General features: G+C 44.2%; 1 protein-coding gene across 1 annotated transcript in view; it reads right to left on the reverse strand.

Moving 5' to 3' along the window:
* GALNT12 (polypeptide N-acetylgalactosaminyltransferase 12) overlaps positions 1 to 24,751 on the reverse strand; it is a 138,972-nt gene that overhangs the window by 23,589 nt on the left and 90,632 nt on the right. The window contains exon 9 of the mRNA XM_089681039.1: positions 3,015 to 3,170. Within this exon, the coding sequence (XP_089537165.1) occupies positions 3,015 to 3,170 (156 nt within the window). The remainder of the gene's footprint in view (positions 1 to 3,014; positions 3,171 to 24,751) is intronic.

Raw genomic sequence — 24,751 nt, forward strand, 5'->3', positions numbered from 1 at the left:
GACGACGGCATGGGACTGGAGGAGGAGGAGGACGACGACGGCATGGGACTGGAGGAGGAGGAGGACGACGACGGCATGGGACTGGAGGAGGAGGAGGACGACGACGGCATGGGACTGGAGGAGGAGGAGGACGACGACGGCATGGGACTGGAGGAGGACGACGACGGCATGGGACTGGAGGAGGAGGACGACGACGGCATGGGACTGGAGGAGGAGGACGACGACGGCATGGGACTGGAGGAGGAGGACGACGACGGCATGGGACTGGAGGAGGAGGACGACGACGGCATGGGACTGGAGGAGGAGGAGGACGACGGCATGGGACTGGAGGAGGAGGAGGACGACGACGACGACATGGGACTGGAGGAGGACGACGACGACATGGGACTGGAGGAGGAGGAGGACGACGACGACATGGGACTGGAGGAGGAGGAGGACGACGACGACATGGGACTGGAGGAGGAGGAGGACGACGACGACATGGGACTGGAGGAGGAGGACGACGACGACGACATGGGACTGGAGGAGGAGGACGACGACGACGACATGGGACTGGAGGAGGAGGAGGACACCAACAATTGGACACTATTCCTCCCCCCACTGACACCAACAATTGGACACTATTCCTCCCCCCACTGACACCAACAATTGGACACTATTCCTCCCCCCACTGACACTGATGATGGGGCACTATTCCTCTCATTGACACCAATGATGGGGCACGATTCTTCCCAATGACACCAATGATGGGGCACTATTCCTCCCACTGACACCAATGATGGGGCACGTTTCTTCCCACTGACACCAATGATAGGGCACGTTTCTTCCCACTGACACCAATGATGGGGCACTATTCCTCCCACTGACACCAATGATGGGGCACTATTTTGCTCCATAAGACACACTTGGGGGGAATTGTCTGTGCGTCTTATGGAGCGGCCGGCCCAGTATTCCCGCCGCCGTTGTATGTCCGCAGTCTCTGGTCATCTCATGTACTATATCCGCAGTCTCTGGTCATCTCCTGTACTATGTCCGCAGTCTCTGGCCCATCTCCTGTACTATGTCCGCAGTCTCTGGCCCATCTCCTGTACTGTCCGCAGTCTCTGGTCATCCCCTGTACTGTGTCCGCAGTCTCTGGTCATCTCCTGTACTGTGTCCGCAGTCCCTGCTCATCTCCTGTACTGTGTCCGCAGTCTCTGGTCATCTCCTGTACTGTGTCCACATTTGTTCATAGTTTTTTTTTAAACTATAGTCCGGCTCTCCAACAGTCTGAGGGACAGTGACAGTTTAAAAAGTTTGAGGACCCCTGCTCTAGAGGCTCGACAGAGCCCACAGGATTCCCAAACCTACTTTCCTACCAGCTTCTATCACTAGAGATGTTCTTGTTAAAGAGTCCATTTTTACCACATACAAGAAAAGCCAATGTTGGCGGCAAGAAATCCATCAGCCTTTCCTGTCTCAAATACAGGGGTAAAGCAATATGCTGACCTATCCAAATTGGCACTCCATAATAGAAAAAAGCCATTATCCTGATTGCCTTTATACTATAGCTATTATACTAAAGCCTTACAGAACCATGGTATAGGGTACCAATGGGGATTCCCCACCAAACTCCTCATAAAAAATCAAGGTAGATCCTACGTAGTTTGCAACCTGGAAGAAGGCCTAGACCTCCTAAAAGATTGGAAGATTCTCCCCGCTGATTACATCAGACCGACTCCACATCAACCCCACCAAATGGAGGGTGGTTGGACCTGAGCATTGTACATCATCAGATGGTCCCATGACCTCTCTAACGATACACTTGTGCCTACAAAGCCTCAGCCCGATTTTGAAATTTAACAAGCTAATTCAGCTGATACATGACGACAACCTATTGACAACCATGGTTACTGTTCAGCCCCCGGATGTCAGTAGCCAAACTGGTTACCCATGTTCTTGCATTTTTCGCATTGATTCCAGTCAATGAAATCAGGCTATTCCACGCGATTTGTGTGTCCTCCTTATGGGCCATTGTCCTTCACTGGAAATAACCGACAGTTCCATTGGCTCAGTTTTGCAAAGGGTCGATATGGTTATGTTCATGGAATGTATCCATTATATGTTGCTAGATAGGATGTACTTATTTAACAGAAAATGGGATGAATGGAAAACACATCGACGTCTATTGTTTGATTGATGGTCTATCATGGTTTGAAGTGCTTTGAGTCTCTGTAAACAGTTTGGCTGTTTTGTATTTTTTATTGACTACCTCATTCATGTACTTGCATTTTTCTTTTTATCTTTATGAATGTATTTTATAATACTGTTCATTACTATGTGCCATTCTTTTCTTTTTTTTTTTAGAGGTTTTGTACCTCAAAAGGTTGCACTGTTTTTCTTGCCCAACTCTTAATAAAAACGTTTGTAAAGGAAAAAGTAGACACCCCAAATATTAATTTTGTGTTTTTCTGTTCATGTACTTTGTAGGTTGTTAATTGATAAATTTAAAAAAATGCGTTTAAGTATTTTAAAAGACCAAACAACAGATCTTGAAAATGGGTATGTTTAAAGGGTTAGACACCTTTTCCACCTGGTCCCCGCTGTACTTGCCTTCATAGGTGATGAGCCGTCAGTGCCTATGCAGCTGGTGCAGCGGTCTGGAAAGTTGAAATCTCCACACTTCTCTCTTTTCTTTCTGCAGTAATTCCAAGATGGATCAGAGTGATACTTTGTGCCTGCACTAAGCAATCAGAATTACTCTGATCCATCCTGGAAGCACTGTAGAAAGAAGAGGGAGAAGAAAGTCCTGCCCCGGTTGTCTGGGCATTGACAGCTCATAACCCACGAAGGTATGTATAGTGGAGACCTGAGGAGTTGGGAAGGTGTATGGTGCTAGTTCACCTTTCCATTTTTTATGAAAAGGTGGCCTTACACTTTAAAGTATTTGTACAAAATGTTATGCTTTGAGCAAGAGTGAACTAGACAAAAGGAAGCCGTCACTGTTACATCAAAATTGTCTCACAAAACCGTACCTCTCTGAAAATAAACTTCTGGTTTTCAGGAACCTCTTGGCCATTTTCTCGGCATAAATACATCATCAAGTGATCAGAGTCTTGATCTACTGCTGCACATCCTTCAGGCTGGCGAGTATTGTATCGAATTTCATTGTATGATGTATATTCAAAGAACTGTAGAAAGAAAAAGTGATGCACTGTGTTTAGTAGGAATAACAGTCCACTTGTACTTTAATACTTTGCTGCTTCAACCTTTATCTGTCAATATATCTGAGAAAGAAACCCTGTGTAATATATTTTGCCTTTACTGTGTACCTAGTTACTTAAAGTGGAACTGCACTGCATGTGAGCACCACAAACCAAAAATACTATTTCATTCATTGTTAATATTCAAAGCAAACTCCCCATCCATTCATGTCTCCACGCTTTATTTTGCTGAGAAATCATTTTGAAAGACACCCCCTGGCATTTCTTGCAGAGGTCATCTTGAGTAAGGGCAAAGGATTCATGTAGCATTGACTAAACTGAGAAGCCTCCCTCTCCTTCTGAAGACTCCTGGCGTTGTACGACATCATTTGCCTAGATATGGAAATCAAAAAGTAGCCGATGTAAAAAAAAAAAAAGGAAAAAAAAAAAAGTTTAAAACAAGTAAATAGGATATACTTTGTTATGCTAGCAGCATAAGGATTAAAGATAGTCAATGTTCCCACAGCCCCCCTTGTGGGACACAGACCTCCTGGCCAGGTTTAAGACCATGCTGCAGCAGGAGCTTCACACCGCTACCTCCAGACTAGCGAATCATCTCACTAAGAAAATTTGCGAATTGGGAAGCCGCACTTATGGTCTTGAAGATAAGGACGCTGCGGCAATGGTGATCGAAAATCATGAACAGGACTTTTCAGATCTGAGAAGAGAGCTTGACGCGGCTCTCTTGCGCTTGGAAGATTTTGAGAATAGGTCCCCGTATGGGTAATCTTCGCCTGTGTGGCCTGCCTGAAGCCATTGTTGATCTCACGCCCACTTCTACCGCGCTTTTTCAAGAGTTGGATCCGGCAATACGGATAGACCATCTGGCGTTCGTTTGCATTCAAAGATCCATTATCTCCTACGCTCAAGGACTCATCAGATGAAACAGGCGTTAGTGACAAGCAGCGTGTTGTGTATTCATCCACTGGTGATCAGAGGTTGTGCAGCTCTATCATGAAGCTGGGGAAGCTTAATAAAACTGTAGAGGAAGATGAAAGAAGAGCGCACAAACCTTGCGCATTACCTCAATAAATAGTGACTAATTTTATTAATAAGGAAATATACTCACAAAATGATTGTATAACAGGCATAAGTATGTTTCAAACAGGCTGAACTGCTGTAATACTGACACTCAGTGGATAGTGAATATCTCCTTGCCATAGGAACTCTGCCATACTGAAGTTTCTATCTGCCAAACCCAGCTCTGATGAAGAAGGGAGCACCCTTCGAAACGCGTTAGCCTTCATACCCCCCCCTTTTTGATTTACCTGTAACCCTGTTTGGATTATGGTTACTTATGCCTGTTATACAATCATTTTGTGAGTATATTTCCTTATTAATAAAATTAGTCACTATTTATTGAGGTAATGCGCAAGGTTTGTGCGCTCTCTCTTTCATCTTCCTCTACAGTTCGTTTGCATTCATCAGGCACTGGGTCTGTGGAGGTCTGAGGGTCCTCCCTGGGACAGCATAATTAAATTCACCTATTACTGTATGAAAGAATCGCTCCTTCACTCTGCACGAGACAAGCAGGATCTTTGCTTTCAATGTCATTCGTACCAGCTGTTCGCGGATCTGGCACCATCCACCATCCAGAAACGTTGACAGATGAAACCCTTCACGTCAGTCCTCCTGAACCGCCACATCAAGTACCAATGGGGCTTTCCATTCAAGCTTACATTTGCATACCAAGGTCGGAGCCATGTTGTCCACAATCCGGAAGAGACCAAGTCGACCCTGGAGGCGCTACACCTTCTGCCCTTGCTGGATACCTCCGACAGCCTGGTGCAGCCCTCCGGTTCCCATCCTTCTTCATCTCAGCTGGGGCGTATATGGAAGAAAGTTGGTAGCCGTAAACGCTCTCTCCCTAGTACCCCTCCGTTGTCCGGATCCTCCCGCTCCGATCCAGGTTGAGTTCTCCAATCCAGGAAGGGTAAGACTTTTCACTTTTTAGTTGGCTTGGTCCACTGTCGTGATGATCCGCGTTTCTTATGGGGCGGAGACCTTGACTGGCCCTTGTTGGGCGAACTTTTCGTATGTTTTTGATGTTGCTTATTTTTAGTTTTACAGTTTGAAATATTCTTCTATGCAATAATGGTCTGTACTGGTGGCGATATTCGTTCCCCGTCGGCTCCTCGCGGTCCAATTTTAAGTTGAATTTTTCTTTTTTTTTTCTCCGCTAATTTTTTGATATACTTGGATTTTGGTCATGTAGATCCCCGGCTCCCGCCGGCTCCTTGGGGGTTTTTTTTTTGGCTCATAGTCCTATGCCTTATATGATTGGTGCCGGCTTCCGATCTTACGGGGCCGAGACCCGGGAATGCCTCTTTTCTATTTTCTGATATGTCTGTGTACCCGTTTACATTTTCTTTATGTATTACGGTATCATATTATGCATTATTAAGGTAATGTACTTTGTTGTCTTTTTGCCTGTTTTGTCCCCCCTTTTTTTTCCTCTCTTTTCTCCCTTCCTTTCCCTTCCCCTTTTCTCTTTCCTTTTTCTTTCCCTTCCCCTCCCCATGAAGGTTCTTTTTGTATTATGTTGTTTATGATGCACCCATGTGCCCGGAGGTAGAGCCACCCCCTATGTGTGTCCTTATGGTTGGGACGCAATTTCCACTGAGTGTGGTTCCGTGGTACACTACCTGAGAGTGTACGTTTTCTTCTTCGGTCTCGTTTTTTGTTTTTTTTCTTCTTTTTTCTCACAGATCCGGGACAGCCCAGGGTAAGGTTACATTTGAGGATTGGACCACTATTCCTAGCATACTTTGGCAGCTGAATTCCCTTGACTCAGTATGGCTTTAAAACCTTTGAAGATTTTTTCTCAAAATATCCATGGTTTTAATTCTACGACCAAGCGTTCTAAAGTGTTCCATCATCTTAAGTCCCAAGACGTGGACATAGTCTGCCTACAGGAGACAAGGTTTTCTCAATCCTCCGCGCCATCTCTCCCACCATTATCTGACCTTTTTCTCTGCCTTGGCCCTTGAGAAGCATAGGGGCGTGGTGATCGCTTTTAGATGCAATCTGCTGTTTACCTGCAACCTGGAAATAGCTGACCCCCACCGGTAGGTATTTGCTCCTCCGGGGTACCCTTTGGGATCAGGAGGTGACCCTGGTGGGTTATTATGCGACCAATTGATTTCAACTCAAATTTTTTTCTCACTTGCTGAAGGTGATTTCGCATCACCAACGTGGTATCCTCTTACTGCTGGGTGATTCGAATGTTGCTCTTAATTCCTCTGTTGATCGTCATTACCTGACGGGAGGGACCCCTAGCCACGACCTTTCTCAGGAATCTAAATTGCGTGCTACATAGTAAACTTACGGTTTGGTTGATGTTTGGCGGGAAATGCATCCTACGTCACAGGAATACACTTTTTATTCGGCCCCTCACTTGAGCTTTTGTAGAATAGATCACGTTTTCATTTCCTTCCAACATCTATCTTTAATTCAAAAGATTGTCATCTCGACCTCACACTGGTCTGATCATGACCTATTGGTCTTTTCGTTGTGTCTTTCTGGTATGGCTCGGCCCTCTTTTCTGTGGAGACTCAATGAATCCCTGCTCACCACCCAGGCTTCTTGAGCATATTCAATCCTATTTTACGGACAACGTGGGTTCTGTATCATTTGCCGTTTCTCTGTGGGAGGCTCACAAAGCTACCATTAGGGGTCATCTGATTCAAATTGCCTTGTCCAGGAAACGGGCCAGAGAGAAGAGGATGTTGGAATTGACCTTGAGATTGGCCGTGGAAAGCCTGCCCGACTACGGCCAATAGGAAGGCTCGAGATGTGGTGGCTGCTGAACTTGATCTTCTTTCCACTACACGAGCTGAGAAGGCCTTCTGTTGGGCCGGACATAGGTTTTATACATGCGCCAATAAACCGGGCCAATGTTGGCCAAGAAACTTAATTCCCTTGGTCACACGCATAAACCTGTTAAAACTCCGCATGAGAGGCGGTGGCATTATCTCGGACCCGGTGAAGATTACGCATAGATTTGCAGATTTTTTGTCCTCTTTTTACCAAAAACCCAACACCTTTGTCGCTGAATGTGCTGATAGCTTTTTTGCTGAGCTACGCCTACCCTCTTTATCTGATGCAGCTTGAGATGTCCTGAATGTGGATATCTCTGAATCTGAACTCTACCAAGCCATCAAATCATTGAAGGCCTCCAAGGCTCCGGGCCCAGATGGGTTTTCTGGGCTCTATTATAAAAAATTTGCCACCGTTCTGGTTCCTCATTTAACAGCCTTTTTCAATTCTTTGAAGCAGGGTTCCCGGCTTTCCTTGGAGTCTCTTAAGGCACATATTACTATAATCCCTAAGAAAGCTGAAGATGCTTTTGACTCGCAAGCTTTCAGACCGATCTCACTGCTAAACGTGGACTTGAAGATTCTGGGAAAGATTCTGAGCACCCGAATTAATAAGTATCTACTCTCACTTAATTATTCATCGAGATCAGGTTGGCTTCGTTCCGGGGCGACAAGCTGCTGATAACATCCGTAAAGTCATCCATCTCATTCATATTTTACATCGCCGCAAGATACCAGAGTTTCTATTATCCCTAGACATTTTTAAAGCGTTCGATTCACTTTCTTGGGAATATTTGACAAATACGCTGTCTAGACGGGGGTTTGGCGACGCATTTCTGGCTTGGATCTCGGCTTTATATTCGTCTCCCTTGGCCTCTGTTAAATATGCAGGGTTTTTTTCCCTCATCCTTCCCTATTTTCAGGGGCACGAGACAGGGATGCCCATTATCACCTGCTCTTTTTGTTCTTGCTCTTGAACCTTTAGCTGCAGCCATTCGAAATCACCCAGATATTGTCCCCTATGCCGGCACTCAATACAAGGCCAAATTTTATGCGGATGATGCCCTTTTGGTTTTAATCAATCCCCTCATCACTCTCCCCAATCTCCAGGTCTTATTGGACCACTTTTCGACTATATCTGGCTTTCGCATCAATTTGTCTAAAACTACGGCATTGAATATTACATTCCCTGCTGACCTGGTTGAACGGTTGCAGACACAATTTCTTTACCGTTGGGCAGCCCATTCTCTGGCTTATCTTGGCGTTACACTTACTTCCTCCTACTCTGCCTTATTTTCGGCTAATTATTACCCCTTACTGCGCTCTGTTACTTCCCTGCTTCATTCTTGGCAGTTTCCTTCTTTATCATGGATTGGCTGAATACATGCTGTTAAGATGACTATCCTGCCAAAGATCCTGTACTTTTTCCATACTCTCCCTATTCATGTTCCTGCGTCTCTTCTTCATGTACTACAGAGCCGGATTCTCAGTTTTATTTGGGCTCATAAACATCCCAGAGTGCCTAGAGCCACTCTGTATACTCAGACTACAGAGAGGTTTGGGAGTTCCACACGTTTCTAGATACTATTTAGCGGCTCAGATTTCTCAGTTGTCTATGCTTCATGCCACGACAGATATCCGATTATGGGTACTCTTGGAATTACCCAACTGTACTCCACTTTCCTTAACTACATTGCTTTGTCTCCCGCCTAAGATGCGCCCTTCGGATTTGAGCCCTATCATGCTTCACAGTTTAAGAACCTGGGATTCTGTAAATATTCAGGTAACTTGATTTCGTCATTCCTAACTCTTTTGTCGATCACACATAATCCTTTATTTCCGCCAGGCCTAGAACATCCCCCTTCTTTCTCTTGATGGACCTCCCATGGCTTTGTTATTGTACACAACTTTCTGAGCTCTCGTACGCTTCCATCTTGGGTGTCTCTTCGAGAATCAAGGGGGGTCCCACCACGGGAATATTACCAGTATTTGCAATTGCGCCACTGGGTCCTATCCCTCCGTCGTACCTCTACATATCCTTACCGCAAAACGCCCTTTGAACACTCTTGTCAGCATTCCCCAGGGTCCCATTTCTGTAATTTATGCCTCCCTTAACAGTAGCTCTTCCTCATCACCCCTGTCTTATGTCTCTCAATGGGAGCGAGATCTGGGTGTTTCGATTGCGGCGGAAGATTGGCGTAGGGCCTGGGGGATGGTGGCAAAATGTTCATTCAATACAGTCACTCTTGAGGCAGCCTACAAAGTTCTACTGCGGTGGTACTGGGTTCTGGCTTGGACTGCTCACTTTAATCTGACTGGCGGAGATCAGTGTTTCCGGAACGGTGATCTACGTGGGGACGTCTTGCACATTTGGTGGTCGTGCCCGCGATTGATAGTCTTCTGGTCTAGGGTTTTTGGTTTGCTACAAACGCTATTTCATATTACGGTCCGTAGGGATGCAAAGGTGGCCCTCCTGCATTGCCCAATTTTGGGTCTGTCTAGGTCTCAACAGAAATTGGCATCCTACCTATTCATTTCGTCCAAACATGCTATAGCTCAAGCTTGGAGAAACCCTTCGGTAGTCTTCCAGGAGGTGAGGACCCGGATGAATGCTATGTTGTTCAATGAACAGATGTCTAGCATTCTTCATGATTCTCATCCGAGATTCCTTAAGGTTTGGGAACCTTGGATACGTTATTCCTTACCATCCCTGCCTCATACTAGTTATGGCCTCCTGTAGTCGCTGCCTGTGCTAACCCCGGATCCGTGATCCCTCTAGTTTCCCTTCTTTCATGGTTTCTTTCGGATTACCTTTTGTTTTATTTTCTTTTTCTTTTCTTCTAACTTTTTCTTTTCTCTTTTTTTCCTATATTATGTTTAATTACTGCTGCTATTTGGCTCGGCTTTTTGCCGTCCCTTCTTGATGTCATTGGACATTTTGTTATTTGACTAATACAAGTCAGCAGGATGTCTCTGTTTATATGTTATTGTTCTGCTCTGCCCCTGCGAGGGCGTATTTTGTGCTTGTTATATTCTTAAAAACAAAACTTTATTAATAAAAATATTGAAACAGAAAAATAGTCAATGTTGATTAACAGTGAAGTTCCACTTTAAAAGACCTAAAATATAACGTAAGAGTCAATAAAACACATATATATTTATATTACAACACACTTTTATAGTACATTCTGACAAACAGTATTAACAAATGTATGTTACTATTATTTTGCATTATCTACATGGCACATAGTACCCTAAGTACTAAAGAAACAAATATTAGAAATAAGTATTTATCTATTGTAACATTCACCAATAACACGTATCAAAATGTTTACTTCCTCTTTCTATTCCATAATCCATGTTCCTCTCTCTATCTAAATATATATAAAATTTCCTGGACCTCCTCATGTCAGCCTACTATGGGTCAGCTCCGCTCTCCTGACCCCTCCAGGACAAGCCTTAATCAGCACATAAATCTAAGCTAATCCCCCCATCAGGTGTTCTTTTTAAAGAGACAGAAGTGGTGAAAGTGTGACCCCTGCCCAGGTTCAGTCTCTTCTGGGGGGGCAACCCTCTGTTTAGGTGCAAGGCTCCAATATGGTGGGTGCCGAGTGCTCTGGCACAGGGGATGTTAGGAGCATAAACTGCCCCAGATTGGGGCTGGCAGGTGTGGAGCTGCTTACCTTTCTACCTCTCCTTTCTATTTCATTAGTTATGGCTGGACTGGCTGGGACTTGCTGTCCTCCTCCTCCCTCGTGGCTCACAGGAAAGGGGCAACGGCTGCAGAGACTCTGAGCTAGGCAGCTGATTGGGTTTCAGGCTGCCTCATTGGCTGCAGCAGGATGTGTGAGTGGCTGGGACTTCCTGGTTGCTAGGCAGTGGTCTGGAAACTTTGAGCTCCTCTCTGAGGCTTCTGAGCAGATTTAAATCCAGCTTCCTTCTCTGCTCCTGTCAGTTGTGGGGACTTCACACAGACCTGCAGCCTCCTGATCTCTTTCTGCTGGCTTCAAGCTCCAACTGCCCCTGTGAGTCTATAGATCCTTCTGAGGTCTTGTCAGTTTCAGCTTCTTCCTGTGCTGTGTTTTTCACATGCTCTCTTTTATTTCGGTTTCTTTAGTGCCATCATAAGTTCCTCCATGCCACCAACTAAAGCACTGAAGCAAACTTTTGAAAGGGTATTTATTGTATTCATTTATTTTGTGTGTTCCCTATACTAGTAAGAACAAGTGTTTATTTTTTATCATTATTTGGGCAACTATTTAAAAAAAAAAAAAAAAAAAAAAAAAAAAAAAAAAAAAAAAACACAGGAGGAAGAGCCCAGCATGGAATAAAAGTCTATCAGTGGTGCTGATCAATGTGCCTTCCCCAGTTGCTCATGAAAGTGGGAACAAAGGTCGCCCACAAATCGAGAATTTCTCACAGGAGGTGAGCACACCAGCGACGTAGGCGCAGACTCCTCTCAAGAGGTTCCTCCATCACGCATGCACGAGAATTTGTGCTGGCCCTGTTCAGCGCCAGCACTACCTACAAAATTGGTCTGTGCTTCTTGCCTCAAAGATGCAGCACAAACCGGGCATCTAACAAGAAGAGGTTGTGTGTGTGTGTGGGGAGGACGTTGGGGAGGAAGGGAGGCCAGGGAAGAGAGAAGAGGAGAATTCCAAACTTTTTCCTGGTTAAGGTCAACGGATCCCTCTCTATTTTTCAAAATGTATAATGGTACTAGAAAAAGAAGCCTTTGCTATTTGTAATATCCTTGAAACCGGTGTTAGCAAGGGTATGAAAGTGTATAGATATAACAGGAATAACGATAGGTGAAGTGGAGCATAAGGTGGCAGCTTATGCAGATGAGATGTTATTCTATATTGTAAATCCCAGAATTGCATTGCCTAGTTTAATGAGACTACTAAAACAGTATGGTGAGTTATCAAATCTGAAAATAAATCCCTCAAAGGCTGAGAAGCAGAGTCTACAAAAATAATTTACATTTATATGGAGTGAAAAGGAAATAGGTTACCTGGGGATAAAATTAGCTCCTTTAATAAAAGGCCTATATCAGGCAAATTATATCCCATTAATAAATGAAATAAGGGATGAGTTGAGGAGACTTTCAAGAGGAGCAGCATCTTAGATAGTTCGCATAAATTTGTTAAAGATGGTGAAAGTACCAAAAATCCTGTATAAGTTTCCTTGTTCAAATATTTTATTATTTTAAGACAATGACAAATACAAAGCATACAACGTGCTAACAAGCAAAGGAGAACCATTGGGGCAAAAGCAATGATGAAATTATCATCCATGTTTAACCTCCCTGACGGTATTCCCGAGTGTAGCTCGGGGCAAAGTTTCAGTACCAAGAGCGGTAACCCTGAGCTACACTCAGGCTTAACATGCGGCGCTGCTCCGGCATCTGTTCTTCACTTACCTTGTCCTGCGCTCCCGCGATGTCCCTCCTGCAGTGTCCCCGGCAATGTAATCCAGCGGATGCCGGCATCTGTTATCTGGGTTCCGTCCCCTGCGAGCGCCGGGACGTACGGGGACGGAACGGTGGGAAATTTGAAAATGACAAAAACTGACATTCATTAAATACACTAAAATTACATAGTAAAACATTACTGTATCAAACCATTTTACATACATTTGTCCCTAGTGCTTTGTCCTGTGCCCTGCCTACATTTTTACTGTTCTTATTGCCTGGAAACTGAGAAACGTCCATGTCGTCCAAAAAGTGTCCCTTTAGGTCAAAATCGGTTTTAGACCAGCTAGAGAACAGCGATAGTAAATTAGAACCACTTGCAGAATTGAGTGATGATTTGTGGGGAAAATTCGTCATCAGACACTGAAAACGATTCTCCGACTTTGCTCAGCGATGTGCGAACTTGGCGCTATATTTCAAATTTCAGTGTTTTTGGTTTGATTATATTATTGAATTAAATTTGTTATTATATTATAATTTTTTATGATTATTTATTAAATTATAATTTATGATTTTGTGTTTCAAATTTTAGATACCCAGGATGTTTACTAGACTCTTGTTCAGACAGATTTCAGAGTTATTCCTAAAAATTACAGGCCTACAATAAAAAAAAAAAAACATATTTCCATGCAAAAAAATGTACCGCTTTGAGCACAGAAATATGGACATAATCAGACTGCTAGGGAGGTTAAACAACAGGGAACCGCATCCAAACAATAAAGAGTGTAGCATTACTAAAGCAGATAAAACACAAAGATCAGGCGCAAGAGCGCAGCTCCGGCAAGTAACATAGGGTTCCACAAATAGGAAATGGCTGCTAATAAAAGAGTGAAAGAAGAGGAGTAAAGACAGGATAGGAAAAGGAGTAAAGTCTGAAAAAGAACAGGATAAGGAGAAGACATGGTAGGGTAGGCAACATAGAAGAAGGAATAGGAAAAGAGAGGGGTATGTGGCTACAGAGAAGGAGAAATTCCCAGGACCAAACCAGGCTAAGGGGTAGCATAGGAATTCGGGCGGGTGGTCATCAAGGGAGGAGCAATGAGTAGTCAAAGTTTGGGGGAAGGTATTGTTCCATCCAGGGAGCCCAAATAGTTGTAAATTTAGAGACGAAGTCTGTAATGGTCGTTTCCACTTTAGCATGAATCATAGCTTGCGTCACCTTGTTTCTAACCGCTAGGGACGGGGTCTTCCAAGACTTCGCTAAAATTTGTCTGGCCGCTGTGGCAACTTGTAAAAGGAGTTTGAATTGGGGTTTAAATAAGGAATGCGGCTTACAGGTTCAGCAGAGCAATGGCCGGGTTTGGGCAAGGAGCGTCACAAAAAGGGAAGATAGAAGGTTGAAGATTTCAGTCCAAAATCCTTGGGCAACCGAACACGACCACCAAATATGGAAGTGAGTTCCCACCATCGCACAGCCCTGAAAACAATCGGAAGAATAATTGGGGGTATATTTAGCGATTCTTGCCGGCACCAAGTACCAGCGGGTTAGAACCTTATAATTAGTCTCAACAGCAAATATGTTTGGCGAAGATGATTTGGTGGTTAGCCAAATTTGGTCTCAATCAGTAGGGTTGTCATGGAAATTTTCTATTACAGGTTGTCCTTTAAATGTGTCATATATTAGTGTTATTCATATGTCTCTCGTGTGGCTTAATTAAAGCTCTGAAGGCTGCAATTAGGCCATGCGCATTTACAATGTATATATTACAGTACTCCGCTCGGTAATGGATGAGATGGCAGATCTGCGCTTATAGACCGGCGTGTATGCCACCACGGCATTCGATGCGAATGCCGCTGGCGGTAGGCCGCGGGCCTGTATTCACATATCAGCAGCATAGTACCACATGGACTTCGTATGGCCAGGCGCCAGGCAGTGTGAACTCCGCGTGTAGGCTCATGTACATCTCTACAAGCCGCTACCGACCTGAACTGTATCTGGATGGATGTGTTTTAATAAAGATCGTATCGGGCCCATTCAGATACAGACTGACACTGTTTAATCTAAGGGATGCTTGTACAGACAATGTACATACTGAGCTGATAGCATGTAAATAATGTGAAACTCGCTCTCCGAAGCAAGCTTACGGGGGAGGACAGAAAAACTGGAAAAACAGTTTTTTAGTATAGGTTAAGAGGGAACTTTGCACTCCGAGCAGGATGGACATTCTCGTGTATGGACACTCCCTATACATTGTTCTGTGGGAGGGGATTGACTTGGCCCCGTGTGGGGGGTGTGTTTTGTAAGATAATAAAAACAGGAGTCTGGTGTTAGACCCAGACAGAGTGGATTCCAACTTTAACCTGGGAGTATCGTCTGATTTATTCCTGGATTACTGGAGCTCCATTTCCCCACATCTCAAAAGAGCTAAACCTTTGCACACCGGTTGGAGGCGCAGGAATCGTGGAGCTAAGCTGAAGTCGCGGTAAGTAGATGGCGCAATACGGTTGCAGCGAAGTTTGGGGGATTGCTGCGCATCCAACTGCGGGCACTCATTGAAAGCGAATTTCCAAGACAGGGTTGGTTATCCAAGGTCCTCATCCCACTTAGTGACATAGGAAGGATTTAGGAAGGTCTTGGGAGACAAAAGAAGCGAATAAAGTGCCGAAATAAGAACTTGCCTGTGTGGGTCCCCCTTACAGGTGCGTTCGAAGAGGGTCATGTATCTAACAGAGGTGGCTTTTGCGGACAAGGGAGCAAAGAAGTGTTCAAGTTGAAGGTATCTGAAAATTTCGGACACCGGGAAAGGATTTAATCCCGGTCCTACATAAAAATTGGTAGGCTCGGAGTAGATTCACCGATGACCAAGTGACAAAGGATCGAGGGGAGGACCAAGCAGGGGGGAAAGCTGAGTTTCGTACATATGAAAGTAGAAGATTGTGTGGCAACTGGAGGGCATGCTGAGATTTGAATCGATCCCAGAGTGAAATGAGGTGGCAAGTGACTGGATTCTGGACCGTCCAACGGTCTGAGGGCTGGAGCCATAGAAGATTGGCAACTGATAAAGGTTCACAGTCAACAGACTCCAGGGCAACCCATAGAGGGATTTCAAACATTGCGTGGTATTTCGGTAATTGAACAAGATGTGCAGTGTAATAGTATTTAGCAAAATCAGGGAGGCCCAGACCGCATAGAGCTTTAGATTTATGTATGGTCGAGTGTGGGATACGAGGACTGATAGAGCCCCAGACATAATGTGTAGGCACGTTGTTGTAAAATGCGGAGAAAATGAGCTGGCACTGGAATGGGTAGGACTCCAAATAAATACGGTATCTTAGGCAGGATAGTCATTTTTATTACTGTGATCCTACCCATCCAATCAGCAGCAGGGAGGACCATTTAGCCATGAGGTTCATGAGATGGGCTAGCATAGGAAGGTAGTTGGCTGAATAAAGGTCTGACAAACTAGACATCAGTTTAATGTCCAGGTAGGAGATAGAGCGAGGGGACTAAGAGAATGGCAGGACGTGTTGCAGATGGGCCATCTCATGAGGGGGCAAGGAAACATTTAACGCTGTCGACTTTTGGGGGTTAACCTGGAGGCTGGAGACGTGGGCCAAATCGCGGAGAAGTCAAAGTACATTCAGGGTTGAGGTTAGTGGAGACGTCATAAAGAGGAGTACGTCGTCCACAAAAAGACAGTTTGTAATGAAAGCCACCTATCTCGAGCCCTGGTATATTGGGGTTGGCCCATATTAGGAGGGCGAGGGGTATGATAGCTAGGGAAAAAAGCAACGGCGAGAGTGGGAACCCTTGACGGCTGCCTCGCAGAATAGGAAAAGAGGCCGACAGATGGGAAGCAAAATCTAGGGGGAGGAGCCTGGTCATGGCGGCTGTGGGGAGTGAGCGGTGCTAGCCTTCGACTAGGTACCGCTCCCCGACCTCCCTGGTGACCCTAAGGAGCCGACTCACCGGAGTCTGGAGGGCCGAGAAGTGCAGTCCTGAGAGCCGGAGATGGGAGGCAGACGGGGGTCGCAGCGACGGACCAGCCTCTCCGGTCCTTGGTGAGAGGAAGGACCCGGACGGCTGGAGAGCGGAGTGACGTGGCGGGGGTGTGTGACCGGCCGCGGAGGCTCTCTGGGAGAGGAGAAAGCCGGCCGGCCGCCTGAACTGACGGCGAGACGCCGGCTGCAGTCGCTGGCTCTCTGCTGCCCTCAACCCCCCCGGCTGATTACTGTTCATGGTCCCCGGCTGCTGTGTGCAACCCCCGGTCTATTGCTGCCTGGGGCCCCCGGCCAGCTGACTCTACGATTCTGGGTCAGGGAGCCCGGGAGCGCCAGGAGACCCACCCTGCATCCCTGGGACGAAGCCCAGAGGCAAAAGGAAAAAAAATAAAAGGGAAAGAAACCGAGGTGCAGAGTTGGAGGCCCGGAGGAATCCCCCCCCAGGACAGAGCTGTTGTGGAGACCTTCCGACCAAACTTGGAGTCACCATCTGGGGAAGAGAAGGGTGAGTGAGACCTGCTGGGGGCCTATTCTATTGTATTGTGTAGTGGATTCTTGAGTGACAGTGGGGAACAAGGGGCTAAGGAGAAGAGGAGAGGATTCCCTGAGTTTAGAAGAGAAGAGATCCATGTCCCCCTAGGAGAGCACAAGTAAACTCAGTAAACCTGTCTGGATTACAAACCAAAGAGGAGAGATATAACCCCATCTAGAGAATATAGAAGACAAAAGATTTTATTGAGGATATGAAGAATAAAGGTCCTAAGGGAGCAGGGCTTAAAGGGTCTCAATCAGGCACGATAAAGAAATTTACATCACATGGAAACATTACGCCAGAAAGGGCCCAAGGCGCAAGCGCCAAAGGGGAAATGGACATTAGCTCAGGAAACAGCCCGAGACTATCAATGGGTATGAACAGCAGTTGTAGCCAACAAATAGCGGATGGCCTGGGTCAAAAAGAACTTGATGGTGAACTACAAATACCGAATAAGAAGGAGATGATAGAAATGTTCCAAAGTTTGGAGAAAACGATAAAACATGAAATGACAGTAATTCGGAACGATTTAGGGCATCTGCTAACGAGAATGGAAGAAACAGAGGAGAAAGTCAAAACCCAGGCCCAAACCATAGATAAGCTAAGGAAAAAAATAACCCATTTGGAGAAAACCCAGAAAAAACTGTTCTACAGGATGGAAATTCGAGAAAATAAAGAAAGAAGGTCTAACCTTAGGGTGAGAGGAATTCCAGAGGCAGCAAAAGGGGAAACATTACATGAACTAGTTAAAAAAATCTTAAACTCCATAAGAGACAGACCTGAAATAGAAGTGATTGAACTGGATGGAGTTTTCAGAATAGGAAAGTTCAAACAAGATACTGAGAGGGAAAGACCGAGGGATATAGTTGTACAGTTCCAGAACTTTGGGGTCAAAAATGAGATTTGGAAGAAGATCAAGGGAAGAACGTTAATCAAATATGGAGATTTGACTGTTCAAATTTTTGCGGATTTAACACCAGAGACTCTGTGGAGAAGGAGATCCCTGAGACCCCTGTTAGAGCAAATGAGAAAACAGAACGTGCAATATAGATGGGGCACTTCAGCATCTTTAATTGGCTGGAAGAGTGGGGTGACAGCATACCTGAGATTCCCGGAGGAACTGAGAGATTTTTGTGATAGACTGGGCCTGCAAAGAATGGAGATAACTGGGTGGGAAGAAGAAGAAGAAAAAGGAGACTCGGATGATGCGGGAGGGGAGGATTGGCGGCAGGTCGGGGGGAAGGGGAGAGAGGCTCAGGGATTGGGGAGAGGGGGGAGGGAGAAGTGAACAGGAGAAAATACTTTTTTTTTTTTTTTTTCTCTCTCTCTTGTTCCCTTGCCCCCCCTAGTAATCCCCCTTTTTTGAGGTGGAAGTCCCTCTGGAGGATCCGGTTGAGTTGGGGAGAGAAGGGGGTACTGGGGAGGTCGGAGGAAAGGTGAGCCGTCCATGGGCGGAGTCTACGCCCAATATTTTAAATCAACTGTGGAAACAGTTCCACAAATGATTTGTAGGCAGTTTATAAGCCTAAAAATGGGTAGGGGAAAAGTAAGAGAGGGGGGGCGGGGGTGGGGGGGGGAGGGGGGGGAGGGGGAGTGGGGCTAATATTCTGCAAATCATTCGGTCCTAATAGGAGGAGGCGAACTAGAAGAGAGATAAAAAAAAACCAAGAAGGATGGAAGAAATACAGTTTATAACATATAATGTGAATGGGTTGAACTGCCCTGGGAAAAGATTTAAGTTGTTTAAAGAGTTACATCACAGGGCAACGTCAGTGGTATTTTTGCAGGAGACACATTTTGAGATAGAATCTAATGTGAAATTAAAATCTAAATATTATCCTACATGGTATTACGCTGACTCTCCAATTAAAAGAGCAAAGGGGGTGGCAATAGGATTGGCAAAAAATATGAGATTTGAGTTGGAAGATAGAAGGACTGACCCGGAAGGGAGATTCCTGTTTTTGAAAGGTAAATTACAGGGAATTGAATGCACACTAGCCAATATATATTGCCCCAACAAGAAACCTGAGATCTTTCTGAAGGGTTTGCTAAAAAAATTGATAGATTTTAAAAAAGGGCGTTTGATAATAGCAGGAGATTTGAATCTCTGTATGGACCCACAAATGGATGCAACCTCCCTTGTGCGGAGAGAAGGGGGTAGGTCTCTGAGAGCTTTGAGGAAGGCGATCCACGAGTACCAACTGGTGGACACCTGGAGAATAATGCATATGAAGGACAGAGACTATACCTTCTTCTCTAATGCACATGAGATATACTCGAGATTGGATTACATTCTAATAGATCATCAACTCATTGAAATGCTGGTTAAAATAGAAATAGAGATAAGAACTTTTTCGGACCACGCCCCAGTCGTAATGAAAATAGGATGGGGAAAAAGGTGGACGGGAGGTTTAGGATGGAGGTTGAATGAGGCTCTTCTCTTGGATGAGGATATTGTGCAGAAGATCAGAGAAGAGATTAAGGTATATTTCCGGGAGAATGAAACAGAGGAAGTATCGACAGCTACAGTATGGGAAAGTCATAAGGTATATATAAGAGGAATCCTGATTGCGATGGGAGCAAGGAAGAAAAAAGAAAGAACAGAGAGGGTTAGTGGACTCTTAAAGGAAATCCTGGAATTGGAGCAGATACACAAGAAAAAAATAACAATAGAAACAAGACAGAAGTTAAGGGATAAAAAAGATGAATTAGAGAGACTGATGGAAGAGGAGAGGAGAAGAGTATATAATAAAGTATTAAGTGAAAGATATAGATGGGGTGATAGACCAGGAAAATACTTAATGAGAGCCCTGAATAAGAAGAACAGGAATTATATAGAAAAGATAAAAAGCCCTAAGGGGGAGATGGTCCACTCAACTAAAGAAATTATTAAAGTATTCACGGAGTATTATAGAAAGTTGTATAATATCAGTCACCAAGGATCACCAAAAGAAATGCGGGAAGGTATCAATGAAAAAAGGAGGACATATTTAAAAAATGCGGGATTGCCAAAGCTTAGCGAAACACAACTGAACTCCTTGGATGCAGAAATCTCTCAGGAAGAAATAGAAGCAGCAATAAGAAGTACAGGGGGAGGGAAAAGCCCAGGCCCGGATGGTTATACAGTTAAGTACTATAAAAAATTTAGTGAAGTACTGTTACCAAAGTTAAAGAAATACATGAATGACTTGGGAGGTGGGATGGAGGGGAGGAGGGAATCCCTTCAGGCCCATGTAGTTCTCATCCATAAGGAGGGAAAAGATCCCTCTCAGTGCTCTAGCTACAGACCAATTTCATTATTAAACACTGATACTAAGTTGTACGCAAAGGTCCTAGCAAACAGGCTGAAAGATCTAATGCCCGAATGGATTCATGGAGACCAGGTGGGCTTTGTTCAGGGGAGAGAGGGTAGAGATAATGGCTTGAGAACTCTGATGCTTATCCAGAAAAGTAAAAAAGGGAAAGCCCCGGTAGTGCTTTTGTCAATTGATGCCGAAAAGGCGTTTGATAGAGTGGACTGGGGCTTTATGATGGATAACTTGGAAGTGTTGGGGATCGGAGAGAGAATGCGCGAATGGATAGGTAAACTATATAAGGAGCCCACTGCAATCATCACGGTAAACGGGGAAAGATCGGAATCCATTGGGATGTCCAATGGAACAAGGCAAGGATGCCCATTGTCCCCCTTGCTGTATGTATTGACATTGGAACCCCTGCTATCAATAATAAGGAATAGTGGAGCGGTAAGGGGAATCCAGATAGAAAATATAGAACATAAAGTAGCGGCCTTTGCGGACGACCTACTGTTTTATGTAGGCAACCCCCGAATAACACTACCAAATATTATGAAGATCCTGAAGGAATACGGTGAATTATCTAATCTAAAAATTAACCCAACAAAAACTGAGATTTTGAACATTAATATACCAAAGAGCGAAAAAGAAAAGCTACAAAAAGAATTCCCCTTTATTTGGAGAGAAAACGATATAAAATACCTAGGAATAAAACTTGCTACCTCATATAAAAAACTGTATAGATTAAATTATATCTCTCTGATAAATGAGATTAAGGACGAACTAAAAAGATTAGAAGGAGGAAATCCATCATGGTTAGGACGTATGAACCTAATTAAAATGGTAATTATACCTAAAATACTCTATAGATTTCAAATGATCCCGATCAAACTCCCAGAGGCGTTTTTTAAGATAATGAGAAAAATGTTAACAAGATTTATATGGAGGAATAAAAAACCAAGAGTATCATATGAAACACTAAGTAGGACTAAAGAGAAAGGGGGGATGGGACTACCTGATGTCAAGAGATATTACAAAGCAGTAATGTTAGCAAGAATTTATGACTGGACTTTTAATCACAAGAGGAAAATTTGGGTAAAAATGGAAAATGATCTGAGTGGAATTAATTTGAGTAAGATGATATGGGTTCCAGCACATTATAGAGGAATTAAAGAGGACACAAGCACTTACACCTTAACTGTCTTAAGGATATGGGATAACTTACATAAACACATGAAATGGGAATTCAACTCTATACTAATGCCTCTTGCAAACACGGAGTTTTTCCCCCCAGGAAAAGATGAGATATCAGGGAGATGGTTTAAAAAGGAAGATATCCAATTGAGAGACATATTGATAGAGGGGGAATTGAGAACACTTAAAGAATTAAAAGAGAAGGGAGGAGATATGTTTACTAAAATAGATGAATGGAAATATCATCAATTAAAATGTTTTATAGGAGCTCTCCCAAAACCCTTGAGATTAAAAAAGGAGTGGAATATGTTTGAAAGGTTATTAGAAATACGTAGAGATGGGAAACACGGTGTTACAAAAATGTATAGAATACTTACAGAACTAGACACAGACACAAAGTTAATTTTTATAACAAATTGGGAAAGAGATATGGGGGTGGGGATAGATGAAGAGCAACAGAATAAGATATTTAGATTAGTTCACGAGAATGTTAGTATGAGAGACGTTGAGATTAACTATAAATGTCTGACACGATGGCATATTACACCGAGCACTGAGCACAGGATGAGGGGGGAGAATTCAAAAATGTGTTGGAGAGGATGTGTGGAAGAGGGCACGGTGTTTCACATATGGTGGCAATGTCCAAAAATTCAGGTTTTCTGGAAGACAATAGTCAAATTAATAGAAATAATAACTGGAAATGACATAGGATTAGACCCAACCATGTGTCTCCTACATAGTGTAGAGACAACAGTAAATAAATATAAAGAATCAGGAGTATGGTACTACCTAAGTGCAGCAAAAGGGTTGATCCCCAAATTTTGGTGGAAGACAGAGGTACCAACGGAGGAGGATTGGATCAATAGGGTAAACCAGATTAGCAGAATGGAAAAATCTTATCATATGCAGGAAGACAGGATGAAAATATACTATTCACGATGGGAAAAATGGGAAAAATCGGGATTAAAAGAGAAATATAGAAAACTCTAAACTAGGAAGCTATTCAAAGTTGTAGGGCCTAGAGAGACGGAAGATTTTGCAGAGGGGAGGGAGGGGGGGAAATGGTGGGTTGGGAGGGAAGGGAAATAAAAGAGGTAAATAGAAGGGACAAAGTAGAAATGTACTGATATTTATAAGTATTGTGTCTCTTCTTATGGAAATTTTGTAATAATGTGAAAAATTAATAAATATTTAAATTAAAAAAAAAAAAAAAAAAAAAAAAAGGAAAAGAGGCCGACTTATGTCCCATGTAGCGAATACTAGCTGATGGGTTGCAGTATAATGAGGAGAGCCACGACATAAAATGGGCCCCGAAAGTTTGGCCAGGAGACCGTGTCAAAGCTCTTCCTGATATCTAAGGACAGGTAGCAGGTGGGGATGTTACGGTCATTGGCTAAGTGAGCGAGGACCGTGCACCGAATATTATCACCTGTTTGGCGAGTGGGAATAAAGCCCACTTGATCATTGTGAACAAGGAAACAAATGATAGGGTGGAGAGAATTTGCGCAAGAAGTTTAGTGTCAATATTTAGGAGAGAAATAGGTCTGTAGTTAGACCAAGTGGAGTCGTCCGTGTTGGGTTTCGGGATCATGGTTATAGTGGCTGTCAACGTTTCAGGTTTAAATGATTGGCCGGCTAGGATAGCATTAAAGGCATTTGCTAACATAAAGGAAAGGAGATGAGCAAAATTCTTGTAGTAAGTCTGGACTTGCGTGACATCAGGGGCTTGATAGTGTTCAATATTTCTTCCTGCGAGATCAGTTTCTCAAGATTTTCCTGATGAGGGTTGATAAATTTCGGGAGCGTGAGGCGAGAGAGAAGACTTTCAGCATGAGACTAGTTGAAGGGTTCCTGTTTGGGAGTACAAATGAGCTAGGTGTTGACGGAAGATTTGCAGTATCCGTACAGGGTTACTTGTGTAACTACCCTTAGATATCTTCAAGCGGATTAGTTTTGGGGCACGAACTAGTCTGCGAAGTGAGAGGGCCAGGAATGTATCCGGAGTGTTTACTTTAGTGTAGCATTTATGGCAAGATCTGCAAAAAGACAGTTCTGCTTGATCGGTGAAAAAGAGGTCAAGCTCCAATTTCGGCTTTTCTAGAGCTTTTTGGTTACCAGACGATGGAGTAGCTTGGAACACCAGGTGGGATTGGTTATAAGTCGATTCTAAGCAGACGTTTCTCTCTACTAATAAAGGACGATTTGCTGATACAAACCCCTATAAGAATTGGTTTATGCGCCTCCCACAAGAGTAGGGGAGAGACCTCAGGGGAATAGCTTGTGGACAGGCAGTCTTTAAGTGCAATCTCTAACTCTAGGCAATGGAATGGATGGGACAATAAATTGTCGCTGAGAATCCAAGATGTATGGAGTGGTAGAAGGGGCCAAGGATGATATGGATGTGATAACCGACCGCGCTATGATCACAGTATAGGAAGTATACTACAGGCCAGAAGTCGAGAGGAGGAGCAGACAGTGGTTAGGATATGGTCGATGCGAGAGAACGTTTTGTGTGGATGGTAATAAGTGTATTGCTGCCTGACCAGGTTAAGTTCTCTCCAGGAGTCTAAGGAATGGCGATGGAGCAGTTGCTGGAAGGAAAGCCTCAAAGAAGGCGAGAGAGGTGTTGGGGGGATTTGTCAAAGAAGGGATAGAGGGTATGGTTGCAGTCTCCACAGATAAACAGGGTGCTGTGCTTATGGGAATCTGTAAGAGCTAGTAAGTGTGAGAGGAACAGGAGTGGGTCCTGATCAGGAGCATAGTAAGCAACTATAGTGTATAGGAGACCAGACAGGATGAGGTATCAACCCTCAGGGTCTTTGATCCTGGCATGGGGGGTAAAGGGGACTGTGCGATGGAAGGCGATAACTCCCCTGCATTTGGTATTGGCAGAGGCCTTGTAGACTTGAGGGTAGTGTGGCCTGAAAAATTTGGGGGTGGAGTTGAGTAAAATGTGTTTCCTGCAAACATACGACATGTGCCTTTTGAGAGGCAAAGGATCGAAAGGCCTTATTACGCTTTTGAGGGACATTAAGACCCTGCATATTTAGGGTAAGTATGTTCAAAGGTCCCATGGTAATGGTCATGGTAATCGATAAAAAAATAGCTCCCGAATAGGGTATGCATGGGATGGTCTCATGGTGGAGCAAGGAAATAAGGAAAAGAGAAAAAGAGAGGGTAGCCATATGGGAAGAAGGGAAGAATAAGAGAAGTAAGAAACAGTAGCAGGCAGAAAAGGGAAAAAACAAAAGAGGCAG

Source organism: Staurois parvus, unplaced genomic scaffold, assembly GCF_062004578.1.
Source record: "Staurois parvus isolate SC_StPar_1 unplaced genomic scaffold, SC_StPar_1.0 ptg000257l, whole genome shotgun sequence".
Taxonomy (NCBI): domain Eukaryota; kingdom Metazoa; phylum Chordata; class Amphibia; order Anura; family Ranidae; genus Staurois; species Staurois parvus.